Source organism: Marmota marmota, unplaced genomic scaffold, assembly GCF_001458135.2.
Source record: "Marmota marmota marmota unplaced genomic scaffold, marMar, whole genome shotgun sequence".
Classification (NCBI taxonomy): domain Eukaryota; kingdom Metazoa; phylum Chordata; class Mammalia; order Rodentia; family Sciuridae; genus Marmota; species Marmota marmota.
This window is the reverse complement of record NW_026000229.1, coordinates 27,551,862-27,570,669: the sequence shown is the minus strand read 5'-3', so window position 1 is coordinate 27,570,669 and position 18,808 is coordinate 27,551,862. Positions and strand designations below refer to the sequence as shown.

Here is an 18,808-nt window from a genome sequence, read left to right as displayed (position 1 = left end):
AAATTCCACAGCTGAATGGGATAACATTTATTTAATAAAGGGCTATGTCATTAATAATAAAAAGTGGGTTCATGTAAACACCCAAAGATTTTTAACAAGCTTATTAAAAATGGGAAAGGACTGGGGAATATAGCTCAGTGGTAGAGGACTTGCCTAGCATGTGTGAGGCCTTGGGTTTGAGCCCTAGTGCTGCTGCTAAATAAACAAATAAATAAAAGATCCTTATTTATTCCACACCCACTTATCACTAAACAATGAATACCTTAATAGTTTTTGCAGTGCCAGGAACTGAACCAGGGACTTGCCATTTGCTAGATAAGTATTCTACCACTGAGCCACATCTCCAGTCCTGCTGTGTTATTTAATGTAACTTTTAGCCCAGGGCAATGCTTACGTGTTCTGGGTTTGAACCACAAGAAAGAACTAGGTAAGAATCCTAGCTATGCCACTTACTTGCCCCTATCAAACTTCTTGAGGCCTCAGTTTCATTACTAGTATGAAAGAGCTTATATTATCATCTGTCTGGTAGGATTTATGTGAGGATGAAATACGAGTGTGCAAGTAGAGTTCTACAAGTGTATGGCTCATAACAAGCATTCGATTAATGTTAACTGCTACTGCTGTAATTGTTGAAAAAATCTTCAATAATTCAACAACTTCCTTGTAGTGACCTTTGGGTTTCCAAGTTTTTAGGATTCTGTTCCCCTGTTCATTGTGTATTCAATTACAAGGACAATGCACTTGACTTAATTATCATGTTCTTTCAAGATTCACATCTTGCTTCTCTTTTGCTACTTATCTATCATTTCTCCTGTAGTAACTTTTTCCCCCCAGAAACTGTTTTATTATGATTGTTGACATGATTTCCTCCTTACTTGGAATTTATTTATCTTTACTTCATAATTCTGGATTCCCTTGCCTCATTTTACTTTTATTGTTAGCTTGAAACTCTTCAGCCCTGGATCAGTCTTTTCTACATTGCCTCTGCTCCTATAATACCTGGAAAACTGAATGTTTTTGGAGAAAAAAAATCTACAACACTTCTTATACTAGCTAGGTCAACAATTCTATGTCCTGGCAATCAGTGACAGTTAACTCACCAGTGTTCTTTGGTGTGCACATCACATAGATTACAGAAAGCCTTTCGGGCAGTCTTATAAATTCCCTTCCCTCCATCCACTTGAGGAGTCTGTTTACTACAAAATGATTCATTATCTCTGGATTACAGCACTGAGAACACCATTTGCAAACAGTGTCAATGAACTATTAGCCAAGACCCATTTGTTAGCTATGTAAACATTAAAATATTTGATATTGCCATTAATATTTTAGTTGTCCTGAATTTTAAAGTCAGATTTTTATTCTTTGCAATTCTTGGCAGATACTCTCTGCACTTCTACAATCTTGATTATTTTATCTGGAGCTAGGAAATGGTACCTAATGAACAGCTGAGTGGGAAGCAAAGGACCTTTGATCTTCTTCCATATGCTTTTTTCTTTCTCTGACCATTTTGTGACCCAAAAGGAATGAGAGTGAGTCACAGGCATTCAGTGAAGAGAATTAAGGGCCAAAAATAAGAAATCAAGACTCTAAGCTATTCTTGGAGCACTGCTGGGAGCAGAATGGACAGCAGGCAGAGATTTGCCTGGCAGGAAGAAGTAGCTGTGTTAAGTTGCTGGAGGATGGCTATTACTGGAGGGACTTTTCTAGAGAGATGACTACCCTGTTGACTAAACAGACCCATAACCTCAAGATATCTCTAGAATATGTTCAGTGATTATGTATATGGCACACATTTCTCTCATTTTATTTTCTTTGACTCACAAGGTATATACTGTTAATGAATCTGAGAAAGTCTATAGAAAAAAATCTGTTTAACTTGGTTGATTATTTGACCTCAGAATCATTTCTTTTCCAATGCTGCTTATTAACATTTCAAATAGCTAGTGGGTCTCAGAAATGCCCGGTAGAATACAAAGCTTAGCTCTAACAATAACTGAAACAAAGGTTAACCATAAGTGTTGGCATGGTTACCCAGTAAATAAATACAAATAAAAAGAATTGAACTCTGGGGAACATCAACACTGAAGGAGAGAAAAAAGGGCTCTAGAAAATCTAAGAATCAGAATATGACAGAAGAATCTTTCAGTGGGGCCAAATGAAGTGTGGAAATGAAGACAAGACTCTTTGGACATATTATGGCGACCTGCTCCTACTTCTAATGTCTCTTTGCAAATATAAATCATGGTAGATCAGTGAGGTTTGAAATAACAGTTCAATGTAAGATTTATATTAGCTTTTATGCCTCTTTTAGACTAAAGGTTATGAGAACATTTCTTTTGTGTTATATCAATATCATCTCTTTTATTTTGACTTATTTTTAAATTTTTTTTTAGTTGTAGATGGACACAATATCTTTATTTACTTATTTTTATGTGGTGCTGAGGATTGAACCCAGTGCCTCACATGTCTCTACCACTGAGCTATAGCCCCAGCCCTTATTTTGACTTTTTAGACATCACATTTTAAAGAACTCTGTCAAGCAGATCCAGGCGGAAATAAAATTTGAAGCAAATCTCCTACTGTACACATAGAAAATTATTTTTCTTTCTATAACAGATATTAAAGCATTTCTGGTCATTGGTATGATCAGATTGCCTTTAAGGCAGATGCTGGCTGGTGTACACCTGTAATCCCAGTAAGGAGGCTGAGGCAGGAGGATCTCAAGTCTGAGGCCAGTCTCAGCAACTTAGAAGGCTCTAAGCAACTTAGTGAGACCCTGTCTCAAAAATAAAATAAAAAAGGGTTGGGGATGTAACTCAGTGGCAAAGCCCCCCTGGGTTCGATCCCCAGTACAATTAAAAAAAAAATAGATGTCTGTTTCCTGATAGCAGGGTAAATATTATAGGGAGAGTGGAGAACTATTGTAAATACAAAAAGTATATACTGGCAAATGCAGAAGAGTCCTTGAAATAGAGAAGATAATTTGTTACAAATAGAGGGGCATTTTGCTTTTGTAGGAATTTACCTTGGAAATTACAATAAAACCAGTGGAGGGAATAATTACATAAATATTTGCTTTATATGCAAGTTTTACATTAAACTATTCAATCTATAAAAAAAAATCCTGCTATTTTAACTTTCTGGTATTCTTTAGTCTAATCTTTAAAGTGTTTGACTAAACTGAGGTACTTAATGAATAAAGTTGAATGATTTCTGGGATTTACTTTATAATAATATAACCACTGAATGGGGCTGGGAAAGGGTAGAAGAGGAAGCAGAAATGTGTTGACCATTTTGGAACTGGGGAATGGGTTTGTGGAGTATATGGAGGTTCATTCTACTATTCTATTTACTTTTGTATGTGTTTAAAATTTTTCATCTCAAAGAAAAGCAAAAGTGTTGGACTCACCACCATGAGGGTCATCTCTTCCTTGAGGTCATCGTATCTTTCTTCTAGGCGACTGAACTCATTCAGAAGGTTCTGGTATCTCAGCCTTTCATCGTTAAGCTCAAGTTCCAGTTGTTTTGTTTCTTCTACTAGCTTCTTCTCCATAGTTTCTAAAAGAAAAAAGGGATATGCATGCCAGAGACGGCTCCATAGAAACTGAATGTAACAGGTACACTGATTCCAGTTTATCAGCATAGGATCTTACTTTTAGCACCACTGTGATCTTCAAAAGAGTATATAGTGAATGTAAGACAAGAAAAAGCATGACCCAAAAATGAAATGATTTTTTCTTAATAATGACATCAATCATCTATTGAACTCTTCCATTTACTATAGTCTTAGATCTACTAGTTTATTCACTAGTCACCACACATTCTTGATAAACTTCAACTAGGTAAGCTCTAGTAAGTACATGTATTTTTGTATTCCAATGGTATTCCATTTTAGGAAATTTGTAAAATTATTTTGTCCAAATTAACGTATTCTTTCAAAAAATTAAAGCTATTTCTCTAGGGAATGGCAACTTTGAGTGGATCTGGCTCTCCTATTCTGGAGTGTCTGTCTGCTTAACTCAGTCCCAGGGTTCTAGCCTAAAATTTTCCACCAAACTCCCCTGCTGTTGTATTGTTACTGTTTCTAATCAGATAAAATGCTCAGGTGTGGTCATCTGTGTTATTTACTTCTTGGCCATCTCCCATATGTGGCTTCAGGAACCCTGACTTTCCCATTTATCCACCCCACCCTGACTTCTGTGTTGTTGGTGGTTTGCATTTGGCTAGGAGACTTGAGGTTATAGATCCTGCTGTAGACAAAACAAAATTTTAAAAAGCCTCATATCTTGGCCATATATTTTAACTAAATAACCAACCAGGTATTTTTATAAAATTAAGTGTCGCACTACTATGCTCATTTTATCCTCGTATTTTGTGGGCAAATTTTAAGATGCCCTATCTGCTTTTATTGCTTCGACATTTCTTTCTCCATCAGCTCCATCAGGCAAGAGCTGAAAGTGTCTTGTTACACTGTTTTCCTTGTGCCTAACATAGTGCTTCCTAGGATAGGGCTTTCATGATTTATAAATGAATGGATGAAGGAATTTCTGCTCTCTGAAACATTCTATAAATAGCTTTTTTTTGTGTGTATGTGTGTAGTGTTGGGGATTGAACCCAGAGCCTTGTGCATGAAAGACAAACATTCTACTGACTGAGCTATATCCCCAGCCCCAATAAATTGCCTTTTATTTTCACCAGTTTGCAAAAACTGTTTCAGGCTAAATTCTCCCTAGACAAATCCAGTGTTATTTCTTTATTCTAACAGCGTAATTTCAAAATAGAGTTTTATATTTTTCCAAAAGTATTCTCATCATTTTTGGTCTTTCCATTGCATTCTATATCCCAGAAACCTCCTTCCCATGATGTTAGGGACTCTGTTTTCTCTTTTCCCTTTTGATTTCTTTTTGTTTTCTCTTCTTGAACTTATGACTTAGTTATGTTCATTAATTCCAGGTTTTCTTCTCTTTCCTCAACATCATATCCATTGATTGGGAGGGAAGGGGTGGTATGGAGAAAACAGAGAGACCTCTTACCACCAGTCTTAATGGAAACTTTCATACTCATTCCTTATTTTCTCTCTAATGTTTTAAACTGGATTTGCTTGAGGTCCTAGTCGACACCCAAAACTTAATTCCTCTGATGGATTAAGAGATATTTTGATAGCTGATAAAGCATTACTTCAGGATTGTCTATGAGGTGTTTTCAGAGGATATCAGTATGTAAACTGCTGGACTGAGTGGGAAAGATCTGCCCCCAACGTGGGCAGGCACCATCCAACATACTGGGGGCTTAGTATGAAAAAGATAGAAGAGCAACTCTTACTCCTTCTTCCACAGACAAGATACTGTTTTTCTCTTGCCCATCAGAACTCTGGGTCTCTGGCTTTTGAATTCTGGGACTTGCACAAGCAGTCACCTGGGCTTTCAGGCCTTCTGACTCAGACTGAGAGTTAGTTACACCATCAGCTTCCGTGGTCTTAAGGCCTTCAGACTTGGCCTGAGTCATGCTGCCAGCTTCTCTGGTACTCCAACATGCAAACTGTGGGACTTCTTATCTTCTGTAATCATGTGAGCCAATTCCCTTAGTGAATCCCCTCTAGGATATTTACAGCTATCATTGGATCTACTTCTTTGTAGAATATTTATAACAGTCTAACAACTAATCTCATTAATTTGCCTCATACACAGGTACTTTTTCTTTAATTTCATCATTACTAATAAGATACCATTATTTTCTGGGTATCTCATGTTAAAACTTTAGGACATTTTGTCTTTTTTGAATACCTTATCAAAAATTATAATGTTCTAGTGACTATTTTTCATATGATATAGTCTCATTCCAACCCATCTTTTCTCTTCCACTAATTATTATTGTTTAATATAAATGGAGATACTTTTAAAATCACCACTATTTTAATTATACCACGAACAGCAAATAGAATAAATGTCCATATCTAAAAAAATTGAATATTGTATTTTTAGTTTGGTAGCAAAAAGTGGTTGATCTTAGGAGAATAATATTCCTTGGTTTAGCAAAAAATAAATAAGAAATAAGCAAGATCCAGAAAGATATCTGTCTTTCTTCATCTGTGAAAACTAAATAAACTGATTTGATAGAAGAGAGTAGAACAGCGGTCACTAGATACTGGGAAGGATGGATAGTAGGGAGGAGGGACAGAAAGAAGTTAGATCATGGGTATCAAACAAAGGAAAGAAAGGAATTAGTTCTGGTATTTATTTATAGTATAGTAGGGTAACTATGGTCTATGGCAATTTATGATATATAAAATAAGCAGAAAAGAAGAATCTGAAGGTTTTCCACACATAGAAATGATAAACTACTTGAGTAGATAGAAATGCTGGTTACTCTGACTTGATCATTATACATTATATACTTATATCAAATTATTGTATTTTACCCCATACAAATATACAATTATATCAATTTAAAACAATAAAAATAAGTCAGGCATGGTGGTGCCCACCTATAATCTCAGTTAATTAGGTGGGAAACAAAGTGGGAGGAATGGGGATTGAAAACAAATTCCTTGCCTGTATGATTGTATCAAAATATACCCAACAACTATGTACAACTATAATTTATATATAAATACATCTATCTATATGTACATGTATATATAAATATATCTCTACATATATACCCATAAAGAGGATCAGAGAGCTGTGTTCCCCTAACACTATGTAAGGACACAGAGAGAAGGCACCATTATATAAACCAGGAAATGGGACATCACCAGACACTGAATATGCTGTTACTTTAATCTTAGACTTCACAGCTTCCAGAAATGCAAAAAATAAATTCTAGTGTACATAAGCCAAAAAGGGGGGGTGGAGGGTGGAGGTGAACCTTAGTAGTAGAGTGCATGCCTAACAGGCATGAAAGCCTGTTCAATTCCCAGTACTGTTAAAATAAAAATAAAAATAAATAAACCAATATACATAGAAACATACATCCCTTTATCTATCTATCTATGCTAGCTCAAGAATTCTTACTAAATCAATAATAATTCTATAAGTCATAACTGATAAATTATATACATAAAGCAAATTAACTTTTGAAAAAACCATATATAGCATTGACTGAATGAGTTCACACTGGTACACAGAGAAATCAGGCTTACAAGTTCAGCACTAAGTCAACCAAAATATCTGGCGCTCCTACCACTTCTAACTGTAAATTTACTGATGATAGCCTCAACTTTTTAAAATATTTAAGTGCTAAGTAATCTTGTAACTGGAAAAAAATAATGTTATAACTTATAAGACTTTGGTGTGAGGTTGGTTGGTGTATATATAGTATGTTGAGCTTACATAAGCCTTACCTGTCATCTCCTTAGCCTGCTCCACAATAAGGTGATTAAGGGTCTCTTTTTCCTGCTTCAGCAAAGTATTTTCTTCTTTCAGATTTGATACCAGCTATAAAATGAAACAATAAACTGAGATGACTGCGATAGAGGAATCTCCATTACTAAGTCTAAAGACCACATAGAAGTCACTCCATGCTTTCACCATCCTTGTGCCTCATGTCTTTGACCTGTTACATCTGGTCACCCGTCAAACTTACCCTCTACAGACACTTTCTGGAAACCTCCTCCATTAGGTCTCTTCTCTGGGTTACTACAGAACTCTATATACACCTCTTTATAGCCCTTATAAATGATTTACTTTTCTGTCTTCTCTAATAGACTAGATTCCTAGATGACAAGAATGGTGATAGTTGTTTTATGTTGTACCTTGAACATTTAGCAATTACTTGGTACCTAGCAAACATTTGCTCTCAAAGCAATATTACCATCTCATCTCAACATTGTGACACAAAGCTCATGTATATTCATAATTAAAACGAACATATATTTTACCACATTAAAAAAAAAAGCACTGACCCTTAACTTTCTTGTTTCTGATTGGATAAAGATCCCCAGGAAGCAAAAATCAAAATCAAAGGTAACTTAGCAAAGTACATAATTTACATCCTTGGAATAAAATGTGTGCTTGTGATGAATGATATTTTAATCCTGTCTCCCTCAAAGTGAGAGCTATATTAATAAAGAGAAAGGTGATGCACAAACCTTTCAACACACTAGGCTTAGTGACAGGAAAAGAAGGCTCTGTGACCATAGATCCTGAGACCAGGAAAGTAGACAATAGCACTGTGCCATAGCCAAAGTCAGTTTAAAAAGTATCCCTTCTGGTAGACCAGTCTGCCCTCTGTACAAACATGGGTTTAACATCCATTCCAGTAGAAAGGTCTAAATTCTCTGTGGGCTCTTAAGATAAGCTGCTCTTAAGATAAGCTGCTCTTAGTGCTTTCTCAAAATCTAGGTGCCTATCCCACATTTCCAAAGCTTGGGGAGGACAATTTTTTAAAAAAATATTTTTTAGTTGTATATGGACACAATACCTTTACTTTATTTATTTATTTTTATGTAGTGCTGAGGATTAAACCTAGTGCCTAACACATACCAGGCAAATGCTCTACCACTGAGCCACAACCCCAGTCCTGGGGAGGACCATTTTAAAAAACTCTCCAGGAAGCTGGGCCTGGTGGTGCACATCTATAATCCCAACAACTCAGGCAGCTGTGGCAGGCTAAGCTTAAGGTCAGCCTAGGCATTTTAGCAAAACCCTGACTCAAAATATAAAATTTAAAAAGGAATGGAAATATAGTTCAGTGATGCAGCATCCTTGGGATTCAATTCCCAGTACTAAACTAAACAAAACAACCCCAATACAAACAAACAAACAAAAAAACTCTCCAGGAGATTCTGATACACTCCTGGTTAAGAACCAGCTGTAGTGTAACTTATGGACTTCTTATTCAGAGAATATTTTTCCAATGATGAAGCTGGCTATCACAGTGAAATATTTTCATTCTTTCCCTGTCATTATATTTCTTCAAAAGGATCAAAAGTGGTGCCTACATCTACTCCTTTGAAAAGAAGACAATGAAATAAAAAGAAAGGAGAAATCTGAATCTGCTCATGTATACTATTCTATCAGACCGGAAAGGCAAGAACTTAGCTTAAAAGAGGAAACCTTATTCTTCCCACCAAGCTTAAATACACTGAAGATTCAAAGGAATCTGGAAAGCTTCTAGGGACTGAGGAGACTTAAAGGAAGAAAAGAAGTCCTAAACACTGCCCATTTACTTTGGGTAAGGTATAGAATGAAATATGGACATTAATTCCTACCTGCTCAGTTTCTTGTTTATATCTATCTGCTCGTTCTTCAATGGTTTTTTTCTCTGACTGAGTTTGTTCCAGGTCTTTCCGGAGCTTGGCAATTTCTTCCTGCAGACTAAGAACTCGTCCAGTGGCAACCTTAGCTTCCTCCTCACTTAGCTGAAGACGTTCTAAGTCACTCCGTAATTTCTCAGTCTCAGAGTTGTATATTCCTTCCAGATTGGTCAGTTTCTCCATGAGGCATTTGTAGTCTTTATTCTTTAAACATACAAATAAGCAACAATAAGTAAATATATACTATTCATATGAATAACCAAATGTATTTCATGAAAAAATCATGCTTACTAATCACATCTGTGTTACATCATCACAGCATTGTTATAGTATATAACCAAATCTGTTAAACCGAATCATTTATAATACAACTTGTATTAAACTCACATTGAGATATATGGGCCAAGTCAAAATGACAGCACATTTCCTCTGTATTAAGCATAGACAGGGATATGGATGGCAATATGCTCAACATTTACAATAACACAACCAATATCTTCTCAGTGATACAAATTAACTGCATATCACAATTAATTCTGTTGTATGTGATATGCAACACAGATATGGTTTCTCATGATCATGAATTACATAGTAAATTCTTAATTTCATGATTTTTTCTTGCAGGGGCGGGGGTTACCGGGATTAAACTAAGGGGCATTTGGCCACTGAGCCCATCCCCAGCCCTATTTTGTATTTTATTTAGAGACAGGTTCGTACTGAGTTGCTTAGCACCTCGCTTTTGCTGAGGCTGGCTTTGAACTCCCCATTCTCTTGCCTCAGCCTCCCAAGTCACTGGAATTATAGGTGAGTGCCACTACACCTGGCAATTTCATGATTCTTAATCCAGAAATAGGGGAATGTGTAACTTGATTTTGAAAACAGATCAGAATGCCACTAAAAACAATGAACCAGCTAAATGATGCATAAAGATGATAAAATGGATTAAAAATCACAAATTTCTTACAAATATCCATTTAGTACCTCAAAATTCTTTTGTCTTATTCAGAAAATCTTTCAAAAATATCTCATTTCATTCTGATCCTTGTTTTCTTTTGCTATTCTTATCATTTATATATTATTAATACCTTTATGTCACTTACATATACTAAACTATTATTTAGTAACTATCACTAAGCAATCAATTCTTTATCTCTGCAAATAGCCTGTAAACTCTTTATAAGCATGGACACCTTTCTATTTCTTTTGTCATTTCAGTATAATAATATTATACTGCATACAAATAAATGATATGGTGAAAGAATTCTATAAAGTATAAAGTACAATAGGACTTTTGATCATTAAAGGTCTGAAGTGGGTTAGGGTTAGGGTGTTCTCAAAAATAAATCCCTTCCTTGATCCTTAAATTGTAATCTAACATATGAGCTCATCATTATTTCTATGCTCATTATTGTCATTATTTTATTTTTTGGTAAGACTAAAGGGTAAATTAAGGGGAAACAATATTGAAAATAATCTCAATGGATTTCTTCAGGCATGCTCCAACATCAGGGCTCCTTTTTAAAACACACCTGCTCATCAACTTTGCGCTGCAGCTGCATAATCTTGTTCTCCATGCCAATGTGGAGCTTCTTATATCGTTCCACAGAGCGAGCCTCAATTTTGAGCTTCTTAAGCTCACGCTTAGCCATCATCCGCCTGAAGCAACATTGAAGATAGATTATGGCATGCATGCTCTTCTTGTAATGTGTTCGAGCCAGCCAGCCACGGATCCACTTCTGAATGATGACTGCTTTGTGTTCGCGGAGTATCTGCAGAAAAGGGTAAAGGTGAAGTAGGTAAGATCCTGGATTATACCAAGGTTCAACTCTATCAATGAGAGGCTGACATGTCAAGCTGAGAATCAATACATTATCTAAAGAGAAAGATGAAAAAGTTGAATTAATAATGCATTATGTGAATTATTCATATCACAGAAATATGGAGGCACAACATTATCTTAACAAGTGATTTTATAGGCACAAATTATATGTATGATTATAAGCAGACTATACCTTGGAAACTGTCAAATAAAAGGCATCAGATTATCAAAAGAAAAAGGGTCTAAAGAGAAAAATACATTGATGTGGCTGTGTCCCTGTAGTATGCTGTTTTTAAGTCCTTTGGGTATAATCTGAGGAAAGGAATAGCCAGGTCAAATGATGGTTCCATTCCCAGATTTCCAAGGAATCTCCATACTGCTTTCCAAATTGGCTGCACCAATTTGCAGTCCCACCAGCAATGTATGAGTGTACCTATTTCCCCACATCCTCACCAACACTTATTGTTGTCTGTCTTCAAAATAGCTGCCATTCTGACTGGAGTGAGATGATATCTTAGAGTAGTTTTGATTTGCTTTTCTTTATATACAGAGATATGCATTACTTTATATATAGAGATATGCAAAATTGTGCTCTATATGTGTAATAAGAATTGTAATGCTGTCGTGTATTTAAAAAAAATAAAATCAATGTCAATATTTCTATATTTAACTAAAAGATTAAAAAAAGAGAAAAAAATACATTATGTTTCTTATTGTGCATGTTTTCTGTTAATAGACAACCCCCATAAAACTCCCAGAACCAGACACTCTGTGAACTACATGCTATTAAACTAGAAAATCTCCCCACTACTCTTACTGTTGACATCATCTCACCTCACTGTGCATTAGGCCTGTGCATGAGGACATGGGGTATGGTCAGCAAGCTGTTGGTAGAGGCCAACATTTAGGGTGCTAAAAGTTCATAGGTGATTTGACGTTTTTTCTCCAGAAAAAAGAAATTATGACACTCTTGTTTGTTACATTTGAGGAATACCATTCTATGTAGTTTCTAATTCCTATTTTAAATGAATAAGAAATCTGCTTGTGGGATTTAAATTTGGAAGAATGGGTTTTAAAAGAAAGTGAAAATTACAAAGATGTGAAGTAATCTTCCTTTTGATTTAATGTTTTTAAAAAATATTTTTAAAAAATATATAGCCCCTTAAATTTATACTCAACTTATATTCATGCCTTTTATGAGATTAATTTCTTGCCACTAAAGACCATTTAGCATAAACTATATAAATATTTTCTAGGAAAGATGGAGAAAATAAATTTTGAATTTTAAGAAAAGGTTGAACTAGAAAAACCTTGAGTTCCTTCTAAGTATATAATTTTATGAAATAACTCCTGTATGAAGTACATGATATTTAAATGTTATATATTTGAGCTGGATGCAGTGGTGCATTCTCATAATCTCAGTGACTCAGAAGGCTGAGGCAGGGGGATCACAAGTTCAAGACTAGCCTCAGCAACTTAGCAAGACCCTGTCTCGAAATAAAATATACAAAGGGCTGGGGCTACAGCTCAGTGGTAGAGTGCGCCTGGGTTCAGTCCCACACTGTGGGAAAATAAGTTATGTACTTGGTTAAGTACTTGTTAGTGATTCATACAAATGAACATAATGTATCTCTTGTAAAACTTCTAAAATGTAAAAATCTCTGAAACCATCTATTTAAATAGATAGCAGTTTAATAAGATCATAAAAAGAATAGTTCCTACTTTTAGGTTATATACCTGAGAAAAACAAAGAAAAAAATAGCATTCTAGAAGATATACTTCTTCTTATCAGTGGTTAAGTTTTGAATTATAAAACACCAAAATAAGCATAGGAGTTTAGGAGACCTGAGGAGTATCTTCTACCAACTCAATCCTGCACTTTTGGCTGTTCTTCCAACACTATGGCTTTCATCAAGTGCAGCCTTGCATTGTGCTGCCATGAGGCCAGCCCTCTGAACTTCTGAACATACCAGTCCTGAGGGAGGCCCTTGTTTTATCCAATGATTAAGGAGCAGGAACAACAACACTCAGTGATAGCAAACTGAAGGGTTTCAGACTTGAAAGTTCAAACAGCTCACAGTAACAAAGTGATAACACAAATTTTGCTTCTTCCCATGTGACTTTAGACATCGGTCCATTTCTCTAATTTCAGTCAAATGAAAACATAATATAATTGGAGCTTCCATGTTCAATGGAACATGACTCAGATCCGTGACTCAGAGAAATGAAAGAATGTCTATATTTCCTTTAAGACAGCCCCACCCCAATCCCACTATGGGAATCCTTGGATCTCAAGAGCACAGCTAAAAGAAACTAGGATTAATAGGATGGCCTGTATGTGAGCAAGCATCTAATCTGAAACTACTCACCCAACACTGTGTCCAGTCACAGGGGGATTGAGCCAGCCAGTGACTACCACTGCCAAACTACTGGCCTCAAAACACATTTCAAATGTTTCTGAGGAGACTACTGAGGAAATTAGTTTAGTATATCTGAAAAGCCAAGTATAAAGCTCTGAAATCTCATACTTAGGTAGAAAGAACAGACTATAAAATAGACATAAGCAGAAAAAAGGATCTGGAGTAGCTGCCTTTAAATTTCCTTCAAACCACAGTTATTAAATATGTTCATTCAGATCTAATCAGTTTTATAATTTTTTATATCTAAAATCACTTCAAAATAAAAATGTAAAATGAATGGATGAAAATGGCCAAGATATACCCATACACTGCCAGTGATAAGAAACCTACCCCTAAATCACCCTATTTGTGTGCTTTCTGACTGGGATGCCCACAGAGCTCTAATATCCAGTTAGTAGATTTCTGGTGTATTAGAAACACAGTCTATACAACAGGCTTAAAGCCTTGCCAAAATGAAAGAGATAAAAACCTTTTTATCAACTGTCACAATTAAAATTAATCTGGTGATCCAGTATGTATAGAGTCATCTTTATTATTGCTAGATATAAAAATGATTTTTTAAAACCTTCTAGAGCATCATATTCCAATTAATACAATTTTAGCCATAATAATGTTATAATTTATTTTCTCTTCACCTAGTAAATTCTTCCAAGGTTGTCTGATACTTGGGTTAATCTTCTACTCATCTGTCATATATTTGACCTAATCATATGTATTTTATTTCTCTATAGTTATCTGATGATAGACTCCAAAGATATCATTTCCAGAATTTATAAATTATTTGGAAAAATGATATTTGTACATGTGACTAGGTTAAAGATCTTAACATGGGAAGATTATCCTGGATTATAAAGCAGGATATAAATAGCATTATAATTGTTCTTATAAGAGACAGATATGAAAAGTTAGACACATTGAGAAGATACTGTAAGGGAAGAGCAGATTGGAGGGATATGCCCTAAGTCCAAAGAGTGCTGGCAGCTACTAGCAGTTGGAAGAAGCAAGGAATGGGTTCTCCTCTAGAGCTTCTAGACAAAGTGCAATCCTGTTGATACCTTGATTTTGGCTAAGTAATGATTTTGGACTTTGGTCTCCTGAAAGGTGAGATAATAAATTTCTGTTATTTTCAGTCACTAAGTTTGTTATAACTTATTATATACCTACTTTTTATTTCCAAACTACACAGATAAGGGATGAGAGGAGATAAATTTTTTCTTTTGTCTTATTAATATGTAATTATTTAATATTTAAAAACACACTACAATTGTTAGTTTTTTCCATATGGCTCCTATGTCCCAGCATCCCCTGTGGCATTATGTACATATATGGAAATTGATTAATGTTAATGGAATGAATAAACAAATTTGAAAATAATGTCTCACCTTGCGATACCTATTTCTGGCCAAGTAGCCTCGCAAATAAGACTGAAGAACAATAGTGGCAGCTCGTTTAATCTTGTACTTCTTGTGGACCACATACATGCGCCAGTATTTCTGAATGATGACTGCTGCGTTGGTTCTACGCAGAAATTTAGCATAGCTAAAAGAACATAGTAGTACATTGTCAATAATAAGAAAAATGCAAAAATTCATATCAATGTCTTGGTCATAATGAGTAGTACCTGAATTACATTATTCTAATAATGTGCATGATAAATCAACATTTATATTTGCTTATATTTGTATAGCAATTAGTAGTTTCCCAAAGTAGAATTCATTCATTACCTCATCTAAACATTTATTATCATTAATTTTCTTACCTGAGTCTTTCCAATTTCTGAAAAGGGGCCATCCCATACTGCCAGATTTTACAATAAAAAAAAATAGAAAGTTCATAATTCTTTCGAGGACAGGGCTTATAACCATCAGCTAAGTGCCCTTTACAAAGGAGACCAGTCTACATGGTAATCCCATATTTACTTATCAAAAACTTTCTTAGATCTACCCATTGTTAATGTACCATATTTTTTCCTAAAATCTGTTAGAGTGTATATTCTTCATCATTAATGCCTTTCCACTTATACTTCAAAATTACAATTGTCCTAATATGTAATCACATTGAAGTGTAGTTCTTCAGTACAGTATAGACTTTCTCAGCTACTTGTTCCTGAAAGCTCCTCAATGGAGTCATTATTAAGCAGGTCATATTCATGCCTATTTTAATTTACACATGATTTCTTCAAACTACCTATAAAAATAGAAAACACAAAAATTTTGAGGATATGAGTAGGTAGAAACTTAAAATTTTCTGAGGACGAATCAGAATCATCTATAAGGCTAAGTGAAATTTTATTATATTTAACTGTCTTATGAGTTGTTATTCCTTGAAACTAAGAAGGGGTGAGATGCTGACTTCTTATGTAGGGTAACTACTCAAACCTGCCTTAGGTTGGATAATGAATTAGGTGAACACCTTAATCTTAGGGCCCTGTTAGAAATAACGTATAGGTACTCGGGAGACCTACCATCGAGCCTGGTAGCCCCGCACATATCTCTGCACAGTGATGGCTGCTTTACGCATGCGTAGGTACTTCTTCCTCAGCAGCCAACCTCGGATGGTCTTCTGGATCCGAATGCAGGCAGCCCTCAGTTTGTCTGCCCTCAATTTTTCTAGATAGGCCACTTGACCAGCACGGAAAAAGATCTTTGTTTTACCAAACTGGTATTTGTCCTTGTCCTATTTTAGGAAGAAATTATATATTCAGAAATAATAACCATATAAAAGAAATTTAAAAGAGAAAAATATGTCTAGAAGCAGAATCAGTAAAAGGATGAATCTATTAGCTAAAACTTAGGCTACATCACAATTAACTAATGGAGCCAGATTTTTGATCCTATGCACGTTCAGCAAATAGAAGGGATTTTTAAGGAAAACTATAGTTTAAGAGTTATTTTCCAGAATTATTCTACCTGGAATTTTTTTATCTGAGGCCCAAAACTTGGTTGTGGGTTATAGGCAGCTATTATTTTCTGGTTTGTATTTTAAACATCTCAAGGAAATGGAGATGTTGACACTCCCTCAGAGTGACCGAGCTGTAAGCATTACATCAGGCTGTATATTCCATGAGCAAGCTGAAGGGACAAAAACATCAGTGTGAAGAATAAGAAAGGAAGAAAAGCATATGAAATAAAATTGGGGGAAAAAAAAAACCAACCCAAAAATCCATGGGTATTTATATTAAGAGTTGAGTTTCTCAACAATTATCTCTTGACTTCATCAACAGTATTTAAAACAAAAACAATAAGAAAAAACTTTATAAAAGTATTAAAATCCTATAAATTTCAAATTTCTTCCCCCCAATATAATCAGTTACATTGCTCAATGACATTTGCTTTACAAAAACAAACTTTTGAATTTCATACTGTTCTTAGTGAGTCACCACATCTAGAAACATGTAAATTATTAACCATTCTCATATCAAAAGAAGAGTAAAATGCATGTATAATAATCACCACCGTGATCTGAAATTCTAAGCAAAAACAGGAAATCCCTTTTCACTGTAAGCAGATATATCCTATCTTATACACGAAACCTAAAAATAAGAAACCTCCAAGTGCATCTAAAAAATCTAAAATTATTCAATAATTTTAGAGTCATAGTTAAAAGTGATCCTCTCCTACCACCCCTGTCCCATCTCAAGATCCAACTTTGCCTCCATCTTGCAGGCTCCTCTGCCTATTCCTTTCGAGGCCCTGAAACCAGGTCCAGAGTGGTAAGGAAGACAGGAGTAGGACTGTTGCTCAATCCCATGTGAACTCAGGGTTGAAAGGAGATAGGCCAAACTCGACAAACACTAGGTTTTTTTTAAAACATGACTTGTTTGTTTTTTAAAAACAAACTATATATATATATATATCATTACCAAAGGAAATTACCTGTTAACAGTCTATTAGGACTAACTATCTTGAAGTGAGGCAATTCCCTTCAGACTCGTTTCAAACAGTAAAAATATATTTTAAAAAATTTTTTATGAATCTTAATTCTCTAAGTCCTAGATCAGAAGATCAGTAATTCTCAAAGTGCAGTTCTCTTCAGATAGCATCAGTATTACCTGGGAATTTGTTAGTAATGCAAATTACTGGGCAATTCCCTGATAATTGCCCCAGAAATTCTGGGGGTATGGCTTAGAGATCTGTGTTTGGCAAACACTCCAGGTGACACTAATTCACAATAAAGTTTTAGAACTTCTTAGCCTGGGATGATTGATTCTCTATAATATCAACCTATATTTCCTAACCATTACTTTACAATCCCATTCACAAATCTTATACTGCAAAAAGCTACTTTTTCTGAGCAAACCCTATGCTTGCTTGCTTTTTTCATACCATGCTTTCTCTTAGAATATTCTTTCTCCAGTTTTATCCAGTCTTACCCATTCATGAAATTGTTCCTCCTTCCCCTAGCTGGATGTGACTTTACCTTCCTGATTTCTTGTCCTATTCATTAAGCATTTGATATAGACTCTAAAGTATAGTATATTTAACTTTAAAATGCATTACTTGCCAAGATAGACTGTTACTTGAGAATAAGGCTCATTTTTTGTTTTTGAGACAGGGTCTCACTATGTTATCTACATTGGCCTCAAACTCCTGGGTCAAGAGATTCCCCTCATTACAACCTGAGTGGCTGGAACTACAGGCATGCACCACCATACTATTAAGAATCATTTTTTCTCAATTACACATCATCTGGTCTGGTGTCTTCCATAAGTAAGTACTGCAAATATTTTTGCTGAAATGATCACAGTCTCTAAAATAAATGTGTCTCAAGTTGGGTTCAGGCCTTAACAATTTTATTTTCTGATAATGGACCATTCTCCTGCTCACAAGTTTTAGCATGAGTGAGCCTCAACCTCTAAGACAGCGTGCCCCTCTACCCAACCACCCCTAGATAATTTGGATGAATGATATTTTACATGAAAGCTCCCAGGGTCTTTACAAATAAGAACCACAAGGCCTTTGTTCAGATAAAGGTAAGTGAAAAATCTTTCTCACCAGTATCAGTTTCTCTAACACATTCTTGCATGTTTGCTTTCTGTCACCTAGCACATCTTTTTGCTTCATTAGGACTCGGTAGCGACTGAAAAATTCTTGGTAAGTCCACCTATAAAAATAAAATTACATCAGTTTATTTAAAGATCTAGGAATCTCCCCATTAGGATTCCTTACACCTGAAAAATGTCACGCCCACCGTGAGGGGAAACCTGCTGCACTGATTCGAATGGTTTCCAGGACACCACATGCTCTCAGTTGCTGCACTGCCCTCTTCTCATCAAACCTACATGTTTAAAAAAAAAAAAAAAAAAAAAAA

The 18,808-nt window shown here is 35.4% G+C and overlaps 1 protein-coding gene across 1 annotated transcript in view; it reads right to left on the bottom strand.

The window, feature by feature from the left end:
- Myo5a (myosin VA) overlaps positions 1 to 18,808 on the bottom strand; it is a 163,636-nt gene that overhangs the window by 62,193 nt on the left and 82,635 nt on the right. Inside the window, exons 17-24 of the mRNA XM_048793247.1 lie at positions 18,689 to 18,775; positions 18,493 to 18,601; positions 15,963 to 16,174; positions 14,881 to 15,037; positions 10,789 to 11,028; positions 9,215 to 9,463; positions 7,346 to 7,439; positions 3,413 to 3,561 (exon numbers count right to left, since the gene is read on the bottom strand). Of these exons, the coding sequence (XP_048649204.1) occupies positions 3,413 to 3,561; positions 7,346 to 7,439; positions 9,215 to 9,463; positions 10,789 to 11,028; positions 14,881 to 15,037; positions 15,963 to 16,174; positions 18,493 to 18,601; positions 18,689 to 18,775 (1,297 nt within the window). The remainder of the gene's footprint in view (positions 1 to 3,412; positions 3,562 to 7,345; positions 7,440 to 9,214; positions 9,464 to 10,788; positions 11,029 to 14,880; positions 15,038 to 15,962; positions 16,175 to 18,492; positions 18,602 to 18,688; positions 18,776 to 18,808) is intronic.